Source organism: Epinephelus fuscoguttatus, linkage group LG12 (genome assembly GCF_011397635.1).
Source record: "Epinephelus fuscoguttatus linkage group LG12, E.fuscoguttatus.final_Chr_v1".
Taxonomy (NCBI): Eukaryota; Metazoa; Chordata; class Actinopteri; order Perciformes; family Serranidae; genus Epinephelus; species Epinephelus fuscoguttatus.
The window spans coordinates 28618412-28636995 of NC_064763.1; the positions used below are offsets into that span (position 1 = coordinate 28618412).

At 41.0% G+C, this 18584-nt stretch overlaps 1 protein-coding gene across 2 annotated transcripts; it reads left to right on the forward strand.

Annotated features, from left to right (window-relative positions):
• The first annotated feature begins 55 nt into the window (after nt 1–55).
• Nucleotides 56–11311, forward strand: slc46a3 (solute carrier family 46 member 3). Of its 2 annotated transcripts, none has more exons than XM_049592339.1 (6): nt 56–156; nt 1578–1787; nt 4723–5602; nt 8294–8377; nt 8627–8783; nt 9778–11311. In XM_049592339.1, the coding sequence occupies exons 2-6, from the start codon at nt 1599–1601 to the stop codon at nt 9896–9898; spliced, it is 1431 nt and encodes a 476-aa protein (XP_049448296.1). In that variant the 5' UTR covers nt 56–156; nt 1578–1598; the 3' UTR covers nt 9899–11311. The 2 variants fall into 2 exon arrangements, with proteins under 2 accessions (XP_049448296.1, XP_049448295.1); XM_049592338.1 differs by lacking the exon at nt 56–156 and adding an exon at nt 193–307.
• The last annotated feature ends 7273 nt before the right edge of the window (nt 11312–18584 follow it).

Genomic DNA, 18584 nt, shown 5'->3' on the forward strand with positions numbered 1-18584 from the left:
TGGCCAATCGTATACGGTAAGGGGCGGGACTTCTGCGCTTTTTAATAACGCCGTACATTTTTGTATAAAAGAGGAGCTCAGGCCGACTTCGTAAACAGAATGCTTTGCAAGGGTTAATTGGTTGGTTATGACATGATCCAGACGTCTGTCTAAAAGGTACGTTTGTACAGCATGTACTTGTCAATGTCTTATGAGAAAATAGGCTAACGGCTAAGCTGTCTTCCTTTGTTTGCTATCTAAACAACGACATAGCACAGCTCATCCTTCAGCATTCACAGGAACAAACAAACAAGCGGTGCATTGCATGGTTATTATCGTTTATTCCACTTTATGTTTTAAACTCGCAGCTAATATTGGATCTATAATGTCGTGTCAACTCTCTCATTGACGATCATCAAAATGCATATGCAAAATATTAGCTATCTGAACTTTGAGGTTGAAGGTTGCAACGTGCAGTCAACCAAATGATGATAATCTTCTAAGCTATTCAGAAGTTCTAAGGACATTTTTAACTGTAGTTTAAATGGCAGTATTTTATAAATGACATTGCCGTCACGTGTTTTAAAGATCCAACCTCATGTCTGCGCAGACATGCATTGTTAACCTGTTATTTTACCCTGTTATCTGTGTTCATGATAATTAGGTGGTCAAGCCCGAGGGCTGAAACCCTGTTGTTATTGTGTGACTTTACCTGTATCATTCTTCAGAAATGTTACATCGTAGACACGTGGAATTTTCAGCAATGATTGGAATTTGTGTGCAAATGTTGCTTAATATGATGCCAGTCGGTGTGATGGGGCGCTATAATTAGGGGCCAAAAATTCAGTTTTGGAAAGGCCATGCCCCTCACACCATAAGTCGGACTGAACTGAAATTTGACACACAAGTCCAGCTAAATTTGATCTACAAAAAGCCTCAACAACCATTAAGATGTATTATTTTTATTGGACCAAGCAGGTCAAAAGTTATCAAAAGCTTTCTGATATCTCTTTGGGTTTTGGGGATGGTGATGAATGAGCATTAAAATGGGCATGTCTCAGCACATCATCAGACTTAACTCCAAAGCTGATGGGCCAGTAGTCATGAGACTTGTAGGTTATGTGTCATCAGTACCTTAAACATATCCTGAAAGATGCATTCAAAGGGATCACTAGGAGGCGCTACATATGTGAAAATCATACTATTAATCAAAAATTGTTTGTCTAATCATTCCCAAACTGGCAGGATACGTTAAATAATAATGTTGAAATACGCGTGTGAAATTATTTGGAAATTGTTCATTCCAAACATGCTTATTTGTTTATCTGGTAAAACATGTCCCCAAAATGTTTCTGCAAATGACCAATAAGGGGTCCCTGCATTGCTGCAGAAGCTTGGGCACAGATTTTGCGCTAAATGAATAAACCTTTGTCCGATCATTATAAAACCTGTAATTTATCTTTAATGCAAGTGTCGTAAACTGTCAAAGATCTTGATCTGTCATAGCTTTCAACTTCTAACGCTCCATGCTGGCTTGAACCCCAGAATTGCCGCCTGTGGCTATATCCTTATGTATTCTCTCTTCATATCTTTTTCAGGGAAAATTGCAGCCACTCAAAATGAAGGGTCTTTACCTCGTGGAGCCCGTGGTTGCACTGTATGCTTTCTCCAGTTTTCTCATCTACCCTCTTGTGCAGCAGTATGTGTACAGGAGGCTCTGGCAGGAGCTGACAAACACCACCTACCCCATCTCTGACAACTCCTCCAGATGTGTAGGAAACGGCAGCAACCAGTCCAGCTACTTTGAGGTTAGTCACTTCTCGCTGGATGAAAGAACGCATGCATTTAATTAACTCGTGACCAAAGGAGGATTCACAACTGCCAAAGTCTGGAGCAAGTTGTCCCTTTTTCCCTTCCTCTTAAAGCACACTAAGAATGAATGCACTGGATTAACCTCTCCACTGTCCACCTGTGTAACACTTTCAGTTTACTGATAGTGTGTAATGATATCAATACTGTCAATACTAATCTCGGGGGAAAAATGCTGCTGCTTTCCCTTGTGTGTTCTGCCTTTCACATTGTAATGCATGTGACACTGACTCAATCAATGTTGTGTGAGGGTTTCTTTGTGTGGACAAAAGAAATGTCTCACTACCGGAAAACAAGTCAGGCTTCCTTAAGTGACCTGGAGCCTAAGAAACAATAGCACTTTAGGCATTGGCCAGAGAAACTGTGTATATGTTCATGACACAGCATATATTTTCCTATAACCCTCTCAGATGCCCTCTTGCACTGCTCAGAAAAAAAAGAACTGATTCAGCTACTGCGCCATAAAGGAGACCTGTGACTAAAGTTTACTTGGACAGATACTGACTGACGTGCTGCAGCAGCAACACATTTTCTAAAGAGTGATAATCTTACATTTACATTTACGGGGACCTTAATCACATATTATTTCAAAGCACATTGCCACCTATGAATTTGCATTCGCTCCTGCTTGTTTCTGATTCTGATTTACAGCAATTAAGTCTTAAGTAGATCAAGGTATATGACATTGTAAGAAGGATTTACAGGAAATATTCTCCCGCGATAGTATCAGCAACGGTGTAATTATAGAAGGAGACTGACATACAGTGGAGAAGTGAGAACAAACAGACTGATCTGGAAGAGCCTGTTAGTGCTTTGAAATACCCTTTACAGCACCTGTTGCACAGTAAAAAGCTTTGTTCCTTCTGGCCATAAGTAGAAAATGCCTCACATGATGCTGAAGTGCTTTCATTCTGTGTTGGTTTTATGAAATTGAATTGTCACTATCTCTGTACCTCTGAGTGTGGAGCGAATATACCCAGACTCTTTGTTATTGTCCTTGGTAACTTTGACAAAGGTAATCTCACCCATGAACTCCCAAAATACGGACAGTTTTTTAAATGCCCGACCAGTGAGGAGAATGTTTTCGATTGTTGTTACACAATGATCAGTGGTGCCCACGTCATGGTCCACCTGATTCCTGCGTACAGGCGGAAATTAAAACTCTGTAAACCTGTGTATTTGGACTGTACAGACTGGAATGTTGTACACAGAGGCTGTGACGTCCTAGATCAGCTTATGTGAGGATGGCTGCGTTCCCATACAAATGCGGAGTTATAACAATGACAAACCCTGGTTCACAGCTAAACTCAGACAATTGAGGTTGCAAAAGGAAGATGCATTCAGGAGTGGGAACAAGGAAAGGTTTAAAGAGGCTAAGTGCAAGCTTAACAGGGCGGTGAGAGAGGCGTAAGGACTGTACTTTGAGAAACTCCAACAACAGTTCTCAGCCAAATGACTCTCCTAACACAGGTCACCAAACTTCAATCCCCCCACTCCATTTGCAACCTGCTCCTGGCAAACCAGCTGAATGAGTTCTACTGTCAATTTGAAAGACAATGGCACAGTCCTGACACCATCCCCCAGACCCCTGGGGCCCATCCTAGAGCTCCACTGCCCCACTCCACAGTAACTGCTCTCTCTGTTCTGGCAAGCAATGTCAACAGACTCTTCAGGAGGCAGAATCCCTGCAGAGCAGCTGGGCCGGAAACACTGTGCCGATCAGCTGTCTCCAGTGTTCACAGACATCTTTAACACCTTACTGGAGACACGGCACATTCTAGCCTGCTTCAGAACCTCCACCATCTTCCTTGTCCTCAAAAAACAAGATTCACAGGAAATAACGACTTCAAACCGGTTGCCCTGGCCTCTGTGCTCATAATGTTCTTTTGAGAGCCTTGTTCTCTTCCACCCCAAAAACATCAATGACCCACTCCTGGACCCCCTGCAGTTGGCCTACAGGGCCAAAAGGTCTGTGGACGACACAGTCAACATGGCCCTCCAGTTCATCCCCCAGCACCTGGACTTCCCAGGAACCTACACCAGGATCCTGTTTGTGGATTTCAGCTCTGCCTTCAGTACCATCATCCTGGCTCTGCTGCAGGACAAGCTCTCCCAGCTGCACGTGCCTGACTCCATCTGCAGATGGATCACAGACTTCCTGTCTGACAGGAAGCAGCACGTGAAGCTAAGGAAACAAGTCTCTGACTCCCGAACTATCAGCACCAGTTCCCCTCAAGGCTGCATCATTTCGCCTCTGCTCTTCTTCCTGTTGTCCAGTCTGTCAAGCTCCTGAAGTTAGCAGATGACACCACCCTCACTTGGCTCATCTCTGGCGGGGATGAGTGCGCTTATAGGTGTGAGATTGACCATCTAGTGACCTGGTGCAGTGAAAAGAACTTGGAGCTCCCCCCTCATAAGACAGTGGAGATGATTGTGGATTTCTGGCCCTGTCACCCTGTCAACGCTGTGGAGTCTGGACTCCCAGGACCTCAACATCACCTCCCATATTTGCAGCATTGGGAACTTCTGCACATTGCGTGCTTGATATTTTTGCACCCCCTGTATCTTAGTCATGTCTTTATTGTAATTTTTTAATTTAAGTTCAAGTGTTGCAGTACTTTGCCTCATTTACATTCCTCTTAATGTGTTTAATGTCTGTTTTATGGTTGCACCAGAAAATTCCTTGGAAGAGAAAACATACTTGGCAATAAATCCTTTCCTGAATCTGATTTTAACTTGTATCGTTTGTATTATAGTTCCCAACTTGAGAGTATATATTACGCTCTCTGTGGCTTGCTTTTACAGTTGAATGCAGAAAGGCTTAACATGAAGTTTATTTTTGACCTAACCATGCTCTCTCTTTCTGTTTTCCAGGAGGTACAGAGACATGCATCTCTCTTCTCCCTTTACTCAGACCTCCTATCCACAATCCCCTCTTTGATCGTCACCCTAATGCTTGTGGCTTATAGTGACCGGGGAGGACGCAAGATTACAATCATCATGCCGCTGATTGGCTCGTTAATGTACGCATTGTCCTTCCTGACAGTGTCCTACTTCGAGCTCAACATATACCTGCTTGTCGGCTCCTCGCTTCTCAGTTCTTTGTTTGGTGGCTTGGGGACGTTCCTGGGCGGCGTTTTCGCCTACATAGCAGACTTGTGTGAGGATGATCAGCAGAAGACGCTGCGCATTGCTGGAGTGGACATGATGATTGGCCTGTTGTCTGGGGTGGCTTCAATATCAACAGGCTACTTTTTGAGAGCTGCAGGCTTTAACTGGCCTTTCCTAACCGCTGCACTTTGTCAGTGTGTGATCCTGCTCTATGCAATTTTCATCCTAGAAGAGACTGTGAAGCAAGCTCCTACTGATGCCATTATTCTAGATGGGTCTCCTCAGAGCTCAGCCATGAAACAGATGCTCTATGGAGTCTACCAGATGTTTGCAGGGACTAGTCAAAGGTGTAAAACTGTCCTGGTCCTCCTGATGCTCATCTTCACCAGCTTCTCTTTCGCCTGGGGTGGATTCTCCTTGTTGGTGCTATATGAGCTGGATGAGCCACTGTGCTGGACTGAGATTTTGATTGGCTACGGCTCAGCACTGTCTACTGCTGTGTTCTTTGTCAGCTTCGTGGGAGTGTCAGTATTCACATGCTGCGGTATGCCACAGCTGCTCATTATCCTGCTCGGGATCCTCTCCGTTGTATCAGGCATGGTCCTGCTGCCATTTGTGAAGACCACGCTACTGATGTTTTTAGGTGAGTAAACCTTCCACAACACTGTTCTACTAAAACCACTAATGTACAATAGTTTGAATCTCCTGTTTAGGGGAGAAATCACCAAGGCCTTGTCTGTCAGTTGTTAACAAGGTTTACAAACCTGGACCTGGTTTTGTATTTACTTGCCCTGTTTTCAAAGAAATTCAGTGATGTTGAAAGTTTGATGAAGACAGTGGAATAATATTAATTGGATTCACCCTTGACTCAGAGATGGGCACAAATACATCTAAAAGTATCTTGTGAAAAATTACAAATGCTTGCTCATCAGGGCCTCAGTGGCTTAGGGGATAGAGCAGGCGCCCCATATACAAGGCTGTTGCCGCACCGGCCTGGGTTCGACTCCAGCCTGTGGCCCTTTGCTGCATCTCACTCCCCCTCTCTCTCCCCCCTTCACACATGACTGTCCTATCAATTAAAGGCAAAATGCCCCAAAAAATGTCTTGAGAAAAAAAAACTTTGCTCATCAAATGAATCAAAAATAAAATACAAAACATAGGCATGGAACCTGTATTTAATTATAATAACATTAAAAATTTGAAAATACAAATATACATTTTAAACAAACTGATAATATCACATTTTAGGCATTTAGTAGCCTCAATATGGGTCTGACATAACCTTAAAGTGGCCTAATGGGATATCTTGGAGATCGGAGGATGTGAATTCAGGGTGCATTCTGTGTGGTTTCTGTCAGTCGCAGTGACCACTGACTGGCTGAGTGCACTGGCAATTGAAATACAACTGCTGAATCTGAACAGTTAATCCACGGTGATGCACTAGTTCTTTCAGACAACAGTAAGACTGGACATTTAGCAGATGCCCTTTTTCAGGAGTGATAAATGTAAGTGTAAAATCTCCAACTTTACAAGCAACCGATTGAAAGAGTGCAAAAGATACACAAAGAAACAAATAAATTAAAAAGTTGTGTTGTGATGTGTCTTATTTGAGAATAAAATGACACATTAAATAATGTATTCTAAGTATTTCAAATACACAAATACAAGCTCTGGAAGTATTTTGTGATAAATTACATCTGATTTTTTTCTGTTAAGCAAAATATAGATTACAAAATTGTACTGTGAGATTATGCAAAGGATTCATGTTAATAACTAACTAATATGTCTCTGTGTGCCTACTGCCATACAAATGAGAAATGGGTAATATCTCTGTTTAGATAGTCTATTTTCCAATATATTATATGGCATGCTTTACTTAAAATAGGGTGACAGCACATATTATATTAAAAAAGACACACTTAAGCTACTGGAAAAATGGCACAGTGAAGAGTGATAAAAAACATAAAACTGCATCAATAAACAACACAAGCGTGTCTCAAAGGTTACTGATTAACAGATCCTGCCTTTCCTTCAGCCTTTACAAGCTGTAGAAACGTTACCAGGGATTCAGTATCCTCTGTATTTTATTAGATTATTGCATTGCAAGTAGATAAAATAGTGTAATTATGATCTGTTATCACTGCATTGTTAATTAGGGTCCGGGCAGCTAAACTGCCAGGACACTATTGTATTCTTCTTCTTTCTTCTTTCTTCTTTCTTCTTCCGAGGAAATCATACTTCCCATGGGTGAAAACTCACCAAACTTTGCACAAAGGTCCAGTCTCATGCCAGATATCCTCAGCTGTAAACTCAAGCCAATAGTCCTGATGGTGGCACTACACCAAGCGTCCAAAGTTCAAAACTTTGAAAATTCATAACAAATCAACCATAAGTGCTACAAGTGCTATAAGTACATTTAAACCTATTAAAAATTATGAAGTTCATCACTCTGTTTTTTTTTTTCAAAAACTGTAAAACTTCTTAAACCTATCTCCTCCCACAATTTTTGCTCAATTGACACCAAACTTGCTACAGAGCATCTTCAGACTGTCCTACACAAACTATGTTTCTCAGATTTTTGATTTATCAAAAATTGAGCCTACAGTGCATCAAAATGTTTGACTGTAAACGGTACTGTAAACATATACATGCAAATTCTTGCTAAATAAATCTTCAATGTTCATGAAAAAAAATCTAGAGTCATGGTAGATGATGTGTGGCAAATTTCAGAATTTTATCTCAAAAACTGAATTTTTGACAGCATTTTGAATTTTGCTCTAATGTGAACAATTGGAGTCAATGTAAAAATGGCAAATTTAAACATCAGTTTTTCACTTATGGAGCAAATCAATCATTGTTACAAACAAATTACCAACATCTCCATGCTGTCTAGATGCAATATGTGTATTTTCAGATTTTTGTTTCGATAACTGAATTTTTTACAATGGTTTGAAATCTGCTTTTCCATGCATGGACTGCTGTCAAACCTGCACGTCTGGCTTAGTCAGTTTCTGAAGCTACACATGAATTATCACTGACTAATTAGCTCAGTGAGATAGAAATTGATTCTTAGCCTCAGCTGATGCAAAAGGCAGATTGTGTTGCTAAATTCCTAAATGTCTTCCAATTCTTCTGCTTGTTGCTCAGAATTGCCTAAAAATGCCCGGACCCGACCCCTCGCTGCGCAGCAGCTATAATTTAAATTGACATTTATATAACCAGTGTGAAAAATGAATTTAATTATGTGTATATTTTACAGGTTGATGAGGTTACATTATAGTCCCTGTGTTATGATGTGAAATATAATCTGTCTTTTGTTACATGTTTGCCACAGTGAGGCTGCCAATGCTACTGGCTATAATGCCTTTCCCCGTTCTGCGCTCCATGATGTCAAAGATCATCCCAAAATCTGAACAGGGTGAGTGTTTTGAAAGCTTTGCGGGAGCCATGGACCCATGACTGTGTGTTTGCAGAGTCAGAGTCCACTGAAGGGTTGCCTGTCCAGGCAACTTCATGATGCACTTGAAAACAAAACACTCCTAGTTTCTGTTCCTTAGAGCAAAGGGCAATCTTAAAATTCAACTGACTTTAGGCATTTCCTGTTGTCAGTCAGCCTATCACTTTTTAAAATATTTGTTTTTCTTCTCTCCTGGGTGTGTTTCGACAGGAGCCCTGTTTGCCTTTCTTTCCTTCCTGGAGAGTTTAACTGGGAATGTATCGAGCGCTGTCTTCAACAGCGTCTATGCTGCTACAGTGGCATGGTACCCCGGCTTCGCCTTCCTGTTGTCTGCAGGACTCTGTGCCATCCCCTTGTTTGTTCTAGGGTAAGTTCATCAAGTTACCAAAGTAGATAACAGAACATTAGAGGCTTGTACCAGCACCTTTGCATGTTTCACTACATAGTGCAAATGCTTAACATAACTAAGGCATACAATCATGTATTTCCAACCTTAAGATGTTCAGAGAGTATTCAGTCCAAAGTGATTAGGTCATACAATGATAAAAACAGCAGGTAATGCAAGCAGATATGCTTCAGGTGTAGAGATGCACTCTGTGGGTTACATTACAAACCCTTTTTTTCTGCTGAGTCACTGTTTGCCAGTTTTGCTCGACTAGAAAAAGAGAAATGCATTGCTTGGTTTGGCCCCTCAGAAAACAAGAAAAATCAGTTCCTCATTCCTGTGTATCACATCTAAGTTCCATCACCCAACCGTTTCCTGCTTCACATAGTTATGGAAATCTCTGGCATGAACATTATGTCTTTCCCTTTGCATTTTGACTAATACACCATCAACATTGATGCTGTGCTATATATAGGAATGAAGAAAATGCTATTAATGTATATCTATCTGTGGTACGCTGTGTTCTTACATTTGCACTGTAACACTGAGCTGGCAGTGTAGTACTGCTGAGTCAGTCTGGGAGGCGTAGCGTGAAACATGAAACTCCTTGAGTGAATCCATCTCTGTCACATGTGCTGCTTCTTCTGTTCAATGCTGCATACTTATAGAATAACAAAGCCACTGGTTCAGCAATCTTAGTCTTACAGCCAAGAACAACAAGGGCTCCACTTACAAAAAAACCTGTTTTTTCAGTGGGCCATGTACAGATTGTCAAGTCTGGCTCCTAGCACACTTATTGGGGTTTATGTCTTGTAACACTTGAGACATCAGTGACTTTGGTAGATGAAAACCTGTGCTGCGGTTGCAGAGAGAAGCTTTGTTAAACAGTTGTCCGGTTTATTTGGAGTTGGTAGAGACAGTAATGTATCCCATAGTTATTCTGCTCCTCTTATACCTTGTTTTTTCCCTGTTTCAGGGTGGTGGGTGTGATCGGAGTGGATGTTGCTGAAGAGGACAGAAAACCAGACCTTGTCGTCCAAGTTGAGGAGGATCATGTTGAAGATCAAAACGACAACAATCCTCTTCTTCTTAACTGAGCCACGTGGACTGCCAAAGCCTTACCAGCACATATTTTTCTTTGAAGTCATTTATTCTAAGACACTTTTATTCTCCTGAGAACCTCAGTGACTCTTCTTTTAAGTTTCAAGCTAATAATGCAGTTTTCAGATTCATCTCTCATGTCTTATTGCTGTGGTAGTTTGTACAGTTGAACTTGAATGATATAAAGATACAACAGGGAATTGTAGGCAAACAGGTTCAGAAACAGTGGATCTGGGTTTTTTTTTTTTTTACAAGAACCTTGTTGAGATAGTTACATGTTAAAATGGTAGCATTAATAAGATATAAAGCAGGGATGGGCTGTTAACTTGCATCCAATCTCAGAGGTCTTCCATGAAGAATGGTAAGAATCCTCACACATTATTTCTACCTCCAAAATGGCCTGACAGTGACATTACTAACAGATTCAAGAGGATTCAGATTGTTAAAATAAGAACAAAACAGTCCAGATTACTGATAATGAAAGTCCATGGTACTGATTGGCAGTCTGAAAAGCATCCGAGGCTCTCTGTAAGTTAAAAATCCTGCATTAATTCAGGGATAACCAGCGTATTTCCACTTAAAATGTTGTCATTATGGTATAAAATACACTGAGGCCATCTGTTCAATTGGAACTAATCAAGAGGTGTAAATGTAAATATGAACCATAGCAAACCCACACATATTAAAGCAGAAAAGAAATATACAATAACAAATAAGTAAATCAAGGACAATCTGACAGAAGAATACAATAATGCGGATAAATGGCAACCTCACAGGGCCCTACAACATGAAACTACTCAGAATGGATAGCCCTCAATAATTCATATACAAAGACATAACAACAGCAATATAAAACACTCAGAGGAAGGTATAATTATGGCATACAGAGACAAAAAAACTGCCCTTACATGAAATATCACAGGTCAAAACTATCATGTAGTATCACAATATAGTGTAGCAGCACAGTGTTTCTTGTGAAACTAAGCAGAAAAAGCATAAATGCAACATGCTTGCTCAACAACATAATAAAACGTTACAGGATGGGGGTAAAGTCAAACTGATTTAATATGTTTTCATACAGTTTTGGAGTGTGCTATGACTTGCAATTTTAAAATAACTGTTTTCAGACTTTCATTTAGGTAAACTGATTCAGATCTGTACCATGTTTTGCCTCTTTTTTAGTGTTATGTTAGCTTTACAAAGAGCTCTACTGTCACTTGTTTCCAAGATGAAATTTCATGCAACACACCAAATGTGCAATACAACACAAACCTATTTTACTATGTAAAGTTTCTTAAATCTTCAAAAAAAAATCTACAATTTAGATGCATTTTTTTCTATAACCCACATTAAGCGTTATGAGTAAACAAATATTTAAGTATACATTGTGATTGTATAAGGAATGTCAAGGAACCCCCAGAAGGTGGAAGGAGTTTTCACAGAGAATAGGAGATTTTTATGGTTGTCCTCCGGTCATAATGTTTGGTTATTTAAGAGATTATAAGACAGGAAAAGACCCCAAAAACTGTATTATGATGGGAAAAGCATATTTATTTAAAACAACAATTTATCAGTGGGTTCTCTGAGCCAGGATGAAGGATGGAGTTAAATATAACATGACAAATGATGCTGGTTTATCAACCACCTTGTGCCACAAAGTCATTTCAGGAATGGTTTTAGGTTGACCACCCAGGTATGACTGGAAATGCAGGGATGTAGTTAGTGTTTTTGCCCTTTTTAAAAATGTTATTTTCAAGTGCAAATAACAGGAAATCTAATGCCAAAGTTTTTGTTATTTTGTGTGTTTTTCACCTGTGGTACCTACTTATGTGATCATTTTCTTTTATGTGTGTTTATGTCTTTGTGTAGGTACAATGTAAAATAAAAAAAAACAAAGAAATGGTTTTCTCTGAGTCTCAAAGATGACTATTAGGTTTTATTGTCTATGTGAGAACATGCTCTCTTCACTTTAAGTCTTGCTGTTGCTGAAATAACAACCAATGGATAATTACGTTCTGTGTCTTAAAAAGCTCAATTCTCAAATATAAGCACAGACCTTTTCCTTGTAAGAAACAGGTGTTTTTGAAGCTCTTTATCTTTGTTGGAAATCCTCAGGAATCAGACATCCAGCCAGTAAAAATACACAGACTGTGTTATCATGTGTAATATTGGGTTTGGAATGTAGAAATAGAGAAAAAGAAAACCATCAGGAAATTAAATTAAACCTTGAAAATTAAGTATCAACTTAAATCTTAAAAACTCATCACTACATCTTTGTCACTAGCCACAGATTCACGTGTCAGCAGCAACAAAACAAAGTGCCTACAAGCAGTGAAGGAAATTCTGCTTTGCTCAGGAAGACCTGTACTAAAAACCATTTGATACCAATTTGTGCTCTTTTTCTGAGGTCATCTGTAAAGTTTGGGTGTGGGCCTGAGTCATAGTACTCGCATATTTTAACAAGTCTGTGTTCAAGAGAATAACAAAAAACAACTGATCCAACTTTATAGTGATACTGCCTTTGTCCACTAGGTGTCACTCTTGAACCAGGTTTACAGGCATATAGTGCACCTACAGTATCTTGAGCCAACACCACAGACATATAAAGGTGTACCTGAAGTACAGCATGGAAATAAGGGAGGGGTTTATCTTTTTATCCTCTATGTCGTCTAACAATAAATGACAATGTTAAAAACTCATAAATGTGAGTGTAAATCTCCTCTGAATATACACTCCTTTTCACTGTGCACACTAAAGTGTACTCCGCTCTAGATTCCGTTTTTTCAAAGGCTACAGAGGAACTCCTGATGACCCTAGGTTTAACCATAGAAAACCTGATTAGCCTATATTCTCAGTGCAGCCACGGTGTAATTTAATGGTCTGATAGTTATAGCTGTCTCCCCATAATGTCATGTTCCCAATACAAACTGCCATTTTTGAGGATAAGTCATCGATGCTCACACATGTATTGGCATTGTCTGATGCTCATTGTCTCTCTCTGGCTTAAAATCACAATTGAAACCATGGCTAAAGCTTAACCAATCATGTGATCAGTCACCACAAAGTACTAAGCATGCAGTATTCTATTTCTCTTTTTGTTTGATGTAATGTTTTTAAATAGAAAATGCTTTTAATTTTGTATGATGCAATGTTTATTCTCCATTCCCGTGTCTGAATTACACCATGTCAAGCCACTATTCTTTTGTGGATTTTCCATGGACTGCTGATGTAATTTAGCTAGTTGCTAACTCTGGGACAATCAATGACCGTCTGGTGTCCCTGTTAAGTAAAGAAACTTTATACAAGTGCAATCAACATATAAAAAATCACGTTGGTGCCCAATTGCCGTTGATTAAAGGGAATAATATGACTAATTATAACGGGGAGAAATAGAGTCAGCCCTTTTTTCCACCAATTTATGCTCCCAACACTTCAGATTTTAACTCGATATGTTTCCTCATTCGTCTGACACCTCAAAGTTATTGTATTTGATTTTCCTGTACTGAATTTTCCAAAGTTCCCACCTCGTGTCTTTGTCCTCTACAGAGAAGGGTCGTCATTGTGCGTACATGCTCATGTGTAAAACCTATTTTCCTCAGATGTGCTCCATCTCTAGGAGAGACGTGAGATTCAAGTAAAAGCATGTAAGCATGCAAACGGTGTGTGTCTTATGGATGATGAATGGACGTCAGAAACCCTGGCAGGGATCCCATCAGATTGCATGCTTGGTTAATGCACCACTGGGTTAGTGTGGAAACAGAGAAGCATGTAAATAATATCCACAACCACAAAAGATGAATGAGATGGCGGCGATGTAATACAGTATCCTCACGTGAGTCTGCATTGAATATGCCGTATATCATCAGATTAGATGTACACATGATGCATCACGGGTGTAAGCTCAGTTTTAAATTGGGTTTGTTGTTGAGATTTTTTGTCTGCACATTGATTCGATCTAAACTGACCTGGGAGATGTGATTTACACAGGATGGGAAACCCCCCATGAGAATCAAAGGACAGACACTTGCTGTGAAAAAGGTTTTAAAAAGGCAGCACAAACACAACTTGGATATGCTTGTTTAACACGAGGCCCGAGCTAGTTCAGCATGAAAACAAAATCTTGTTGCTTTTGAACCCTGTTGGAGTAGAGACGTGCCAGCGAAAGTGTGTTTCCTTTTTTCAAATTCATAATTGGCACGCCAGTTTGAATTGGCTTCATTCACGGAAACCCAAATGACGTCTGATCATAATGTGCAGTTATTTGATTTCCATGCTCAAGTCTTTAGAACCGTGACTGTAGCTTGATTGTAAGGTAATGTTAACACTGAGTTCGAATTAAGCTCTCAGTGCTGGAGGTTACACAAGGGATCATCTGAGGCAGGGCTCGCTTGGCACCACACATGAGGTTTCTGGTTAAATTAGAGATGGAGGTGTGGTGAAGAGTGACGATAGTTTGCAGGCGAGGAGACGGTTTTCCCAGGGGTTAGGAGCCGGGCTGGGGGAGACAGTCTTGGTGGTGGCTTGTGTGTGTCTGGCATGCACGGGGTCGCTAAGGATTAAAGGGAACTCTGGTTGAGCATGGAGGCAGGGGATCGAGGGTCTTTGGTTTCTGGTTTCCAAACTGGCTGATTCAGCAGCACGATCATCTGCACCACACCACATCACATCGCCAATAGCTCTATCTCTGATGTTGAGCCAATAAGTTGCTAACAGACCCTCTCTTTATCTCAACCTTCTGCTTCCTGGGAGGAGATAATTCACTATAATATAAAAACCCATTTGAGGTGGTTTGCGTGACTGAAGCTAAGGGGGCAATAGAGAGACTTCCCAGGCTGGAGTGATTTGATCATTTGAGGATGATTTGATCACACCAGGATCCACTGCATATCTATTTTCATAAAGTAAACAGGCACAATAGCACAGGGAATTAACTACACGGTGAGATTGACAGTTAATATGAACGTGGGTTGATTTTGCTGACCACAAAAACTGAACTATTTTCTACACGTGAGTTGACTCTTACATGCAGAGAAACTGCAGCAGTAGCTCGGTCCATAGGGACTTGAGTTGAAAACCAGAGGGTATGGAACATGTAAAATGACAACATCTTCTATATTGTCTTAAGAGTTTCAAGCGAGCAGCATCGCCGGAGCAGATGCAGCTAACGTAAGACCTGTTATGCTCATTTTCAGGTTCATACTTGCACTTTGGGCTCCTACTAGAACATGGTTAGATGCTTTAATGTTCAAAAAACACTTTATTTTCTTCATGCTGTCCGTGCTGGATCACCCCTGTCTTAGCTCTGTTTTAGTGCCTGTCCCCTCCCAAAAAAGTCCAGTGATCGGTCAGTGTCTCCAGGTCTTCCACATGTGCCCTCTTGGCATCTCCATCAGAATATGATTTGAAGTCGGGGAGAAATTAACAACATCAGCAACTTAGATTACATTCCCTGATGTTAGCATGTAATGTAGTGCTATATGTAATATAAACACTTGTAGTCATGTGCCTGGAGCTAATGACCACAAGATGAAATCTGTCACAAGCTGATGTCAGATTGTCTGGTTGGAAACAGTATTTCGACCAGTTTGAAGCCTGCGGTTATTGCTCATTGGACTTTATATTTACATATGTTTACCTCATTATATAAAACTATGGCCAAGTTTAATTTGAATATCTGACATGGTAACATTATATAAAATCATAATAGGTCCCCTGTAAACGCTTCCCTTTAGGCATCTTGGCAGTTCAGGCAGTGCAGAGTATTATCGACACACTTCCCAGGCAGGTTATGAACTTTATGGTTGCATGTCTGCTTCTCTGCGCTCTTAATAAGACGAGGCATTGCATTTTAACGAATCACAACCGTACCAGTAGTTGCCTTTAACTCCTTTTGTGTATTTCTGTGTGTATGCATCATAGATTAACAAACCTGACCATACACTTTCAAGCTGCGATTTCAGTTTTAATGGATGTGGATGTACAGTTACAGAGCTGGCAGTATAAATGTATCCAGGACAGTCAGTTCCACTATTGTCATCTAAAGCATCAGCTGGAGGTCATTCATCTTTCCATTTCTCTTCCACCCCTTGTTCCCTCTGCAAAGGTCACGGCACTGCTGTGTTGGTTTTCTCCTGCTGGCAGGCCTGCCATGCACTGCAACGGATGATGTATGTTAGTTAAATGATGGTCTGATCATTTCATGCTCCCCACATGCTATCTGCGTGTGTGCTGTAGTTTGTGTGTGTGTGCTGAGCTGGATGTTTGTCAGAGTCTCGGAGCTCTGGCCCTGACCCGTAATTACTGCCATTCCCTGCTGTGTTTTTTCTACGAAGGGTTGTAATCACTTGTCAGCTTCATCTTCACATGGATTTTCAACTTCCCCCTCAATCCTATTGCGCGGCTGCCCTTTGATTCTTCTTATTCTTCTTGGATTTATCTGTTCACATCACTGAGATCAACAAATTTGCATACCTGTTTCTGTCCCATCTGGATCCCATGGCTTCATGTGGTTACCCACTCCCTCCACAGATGTCTTTTCCCCGTCTTAACCGCCAACAATGTCTATTCCCCTGTCGGTCCTTCTACCTCCCTCCTCCACATCCTCCTTATTTTCTCTCCACTGCTTCACTTAAGAGTATTGCTTGGCTTTTTATGATCTGTTTCAAATATAGATCTGCCATTATTGGCACACGCCTCAACCGCAGACCCCTCTTCTCTTCTTTGCCATTTCCAATCATCCTACCAAACATGCTTTGGACTCCAGAAGTAGTTTCACAGTCAAATCTTCACCTCCCCCACCCTGCATATCTACTGTATTTGTCTCCAGCCCCATCCACAGACACACAAAAACAGCCTTAGCCAAATGTCAGCATCTTCAGGCTCCCTTTCATGGCCACAGGCGGTCATTTCTATGAACATGGTGTGTTATGTTGATTATCATCCCACTTCTTAGGAGCTGAAGGTTGTAGTGCGGTCGTGCCACCCTACTGAGACCACAATGATTACAATTTAGCGTGTGAAAGCTATGAATGTCATTTGTGCAGAGCAATGTCTTTAGCCGTGTCGGCTGGTGGTGAACCAGTCTTAAAGAATGGCAACCCCCCACATCTCTAGAACAGTGGCAAAGGAAAGGTCACTGTGACAATCAATACACTGCCTCTCTCCGTTTGCTTGGTTCTGCTTCAGTGCGTCAGACTAATCAGCCTGCTGCCCGGATTGGAGGAGACGTCAGGACTTGATAATCAGGGAGGAATTGAAAGAAAAGGGCTTGACTAACAGGGATATATGGGCCACATTCAGTGTCTGTACTATTAAGGGATTACAGTGAGCATAACTGATGACTGACGCTGGTGTTGTCATCATTGCCCTTGTCATGATCTCTTCGTAATCATCCTCACAGTTGATGACTCTTCTTTCTTCTGGTTTCCAGTCTCTTTTCTCTGGTCTCAATTTTCCTTGTGAAGGTTTGATTGTCTCTCTGGGTATATTAACAGCAACATGTGTCTTAAGTGGGTTCACACTAATTGCATTTGGTTGGGGCGTGCTCTTAAACACACACAAACACAAGCACACAAACTGACAGAGAGAGGTATCTCTGGTCAAATCAGAAGCTCTCCAGTTTCACTCTGACATTACAGGAACCACAGAGCGAGTAAACCTTCTGTTTACCCACACTGGCAAACAGTAAGCCGACATGCTGTGGAGTGATGTGTGAGCACACAGTCACATCTGTATTTATCAGATTTTCTCTGACCCAACCCATGTCTCTGTTCTTTGCAGTGAGCTCATTTTTACAGCCTGCATTTGGCTACGTCTGGTTTTCACTGGTCTATTAATAGGCATTTTCATTTCAGTTCGCATTAGCACTGTTTCCGCAGCGCTCCCAAGCATCAGGTTTCTAATTATTGGTCTTGGAGTGGAAATTGTCCGCAAAAAAAAGTTTAAAATCAGTATAAGCAGCAAATGATATGTCAAGCTATTATCTTACAGACAGGGCTGCCGCCAGAGATTTTAGACCCCAAGACAGTATACAATGTTTTGCTGCTATAGATCACCCATGTAGGAGGCTATATAGCTGTGGTAAACCACACCTGCAAAACCCATTTCATGACCTCAATTTACAGATATCCAGAAATGCAACTGCACAGAACATGTCAAATTGATGCTGTGTATGTGTCATCAAATAAGTGATGTCTCTTCATTTGCTTGTGGTGTGACTTCTTGCATGTGTTTTCCTAATTTGCAGTGTGTTGAGCCCCCAGGACCAACGCAGAACACAATTTAGGTTATGAATGCATAAAATTAAAACTGGCTGGTCATATAGCAAAGAACCAATCTGGTGTTTTTCTAAGGCCAAAACCAGCCTCTCTGTCAAGGCATTCTCACTCCCGTCTCTTTAGATACCGTAGCTTGGTTAGTGGCCCTAAGCTTCATACTATAATGCTCTATAGGTACTGCTCTTGTGTCAGTTTTGGACGTGTCAGTTTTTGTGTCAATTGACCCTTTGCTAAGTCCTGCCCCCAGACGTACACTGGCCAGTCATGATGTAGTGTCCAGGGACAAGAGTCCAACAACAACACAGCTGTGCTCCATTGACTTTAATGCAATCCTTTCAGATTACCTTTATTTTCAGGCTGGTTTTGTGGATTTTGAGCTAAATGTTGTGTCTGGGGCACGTCGTGT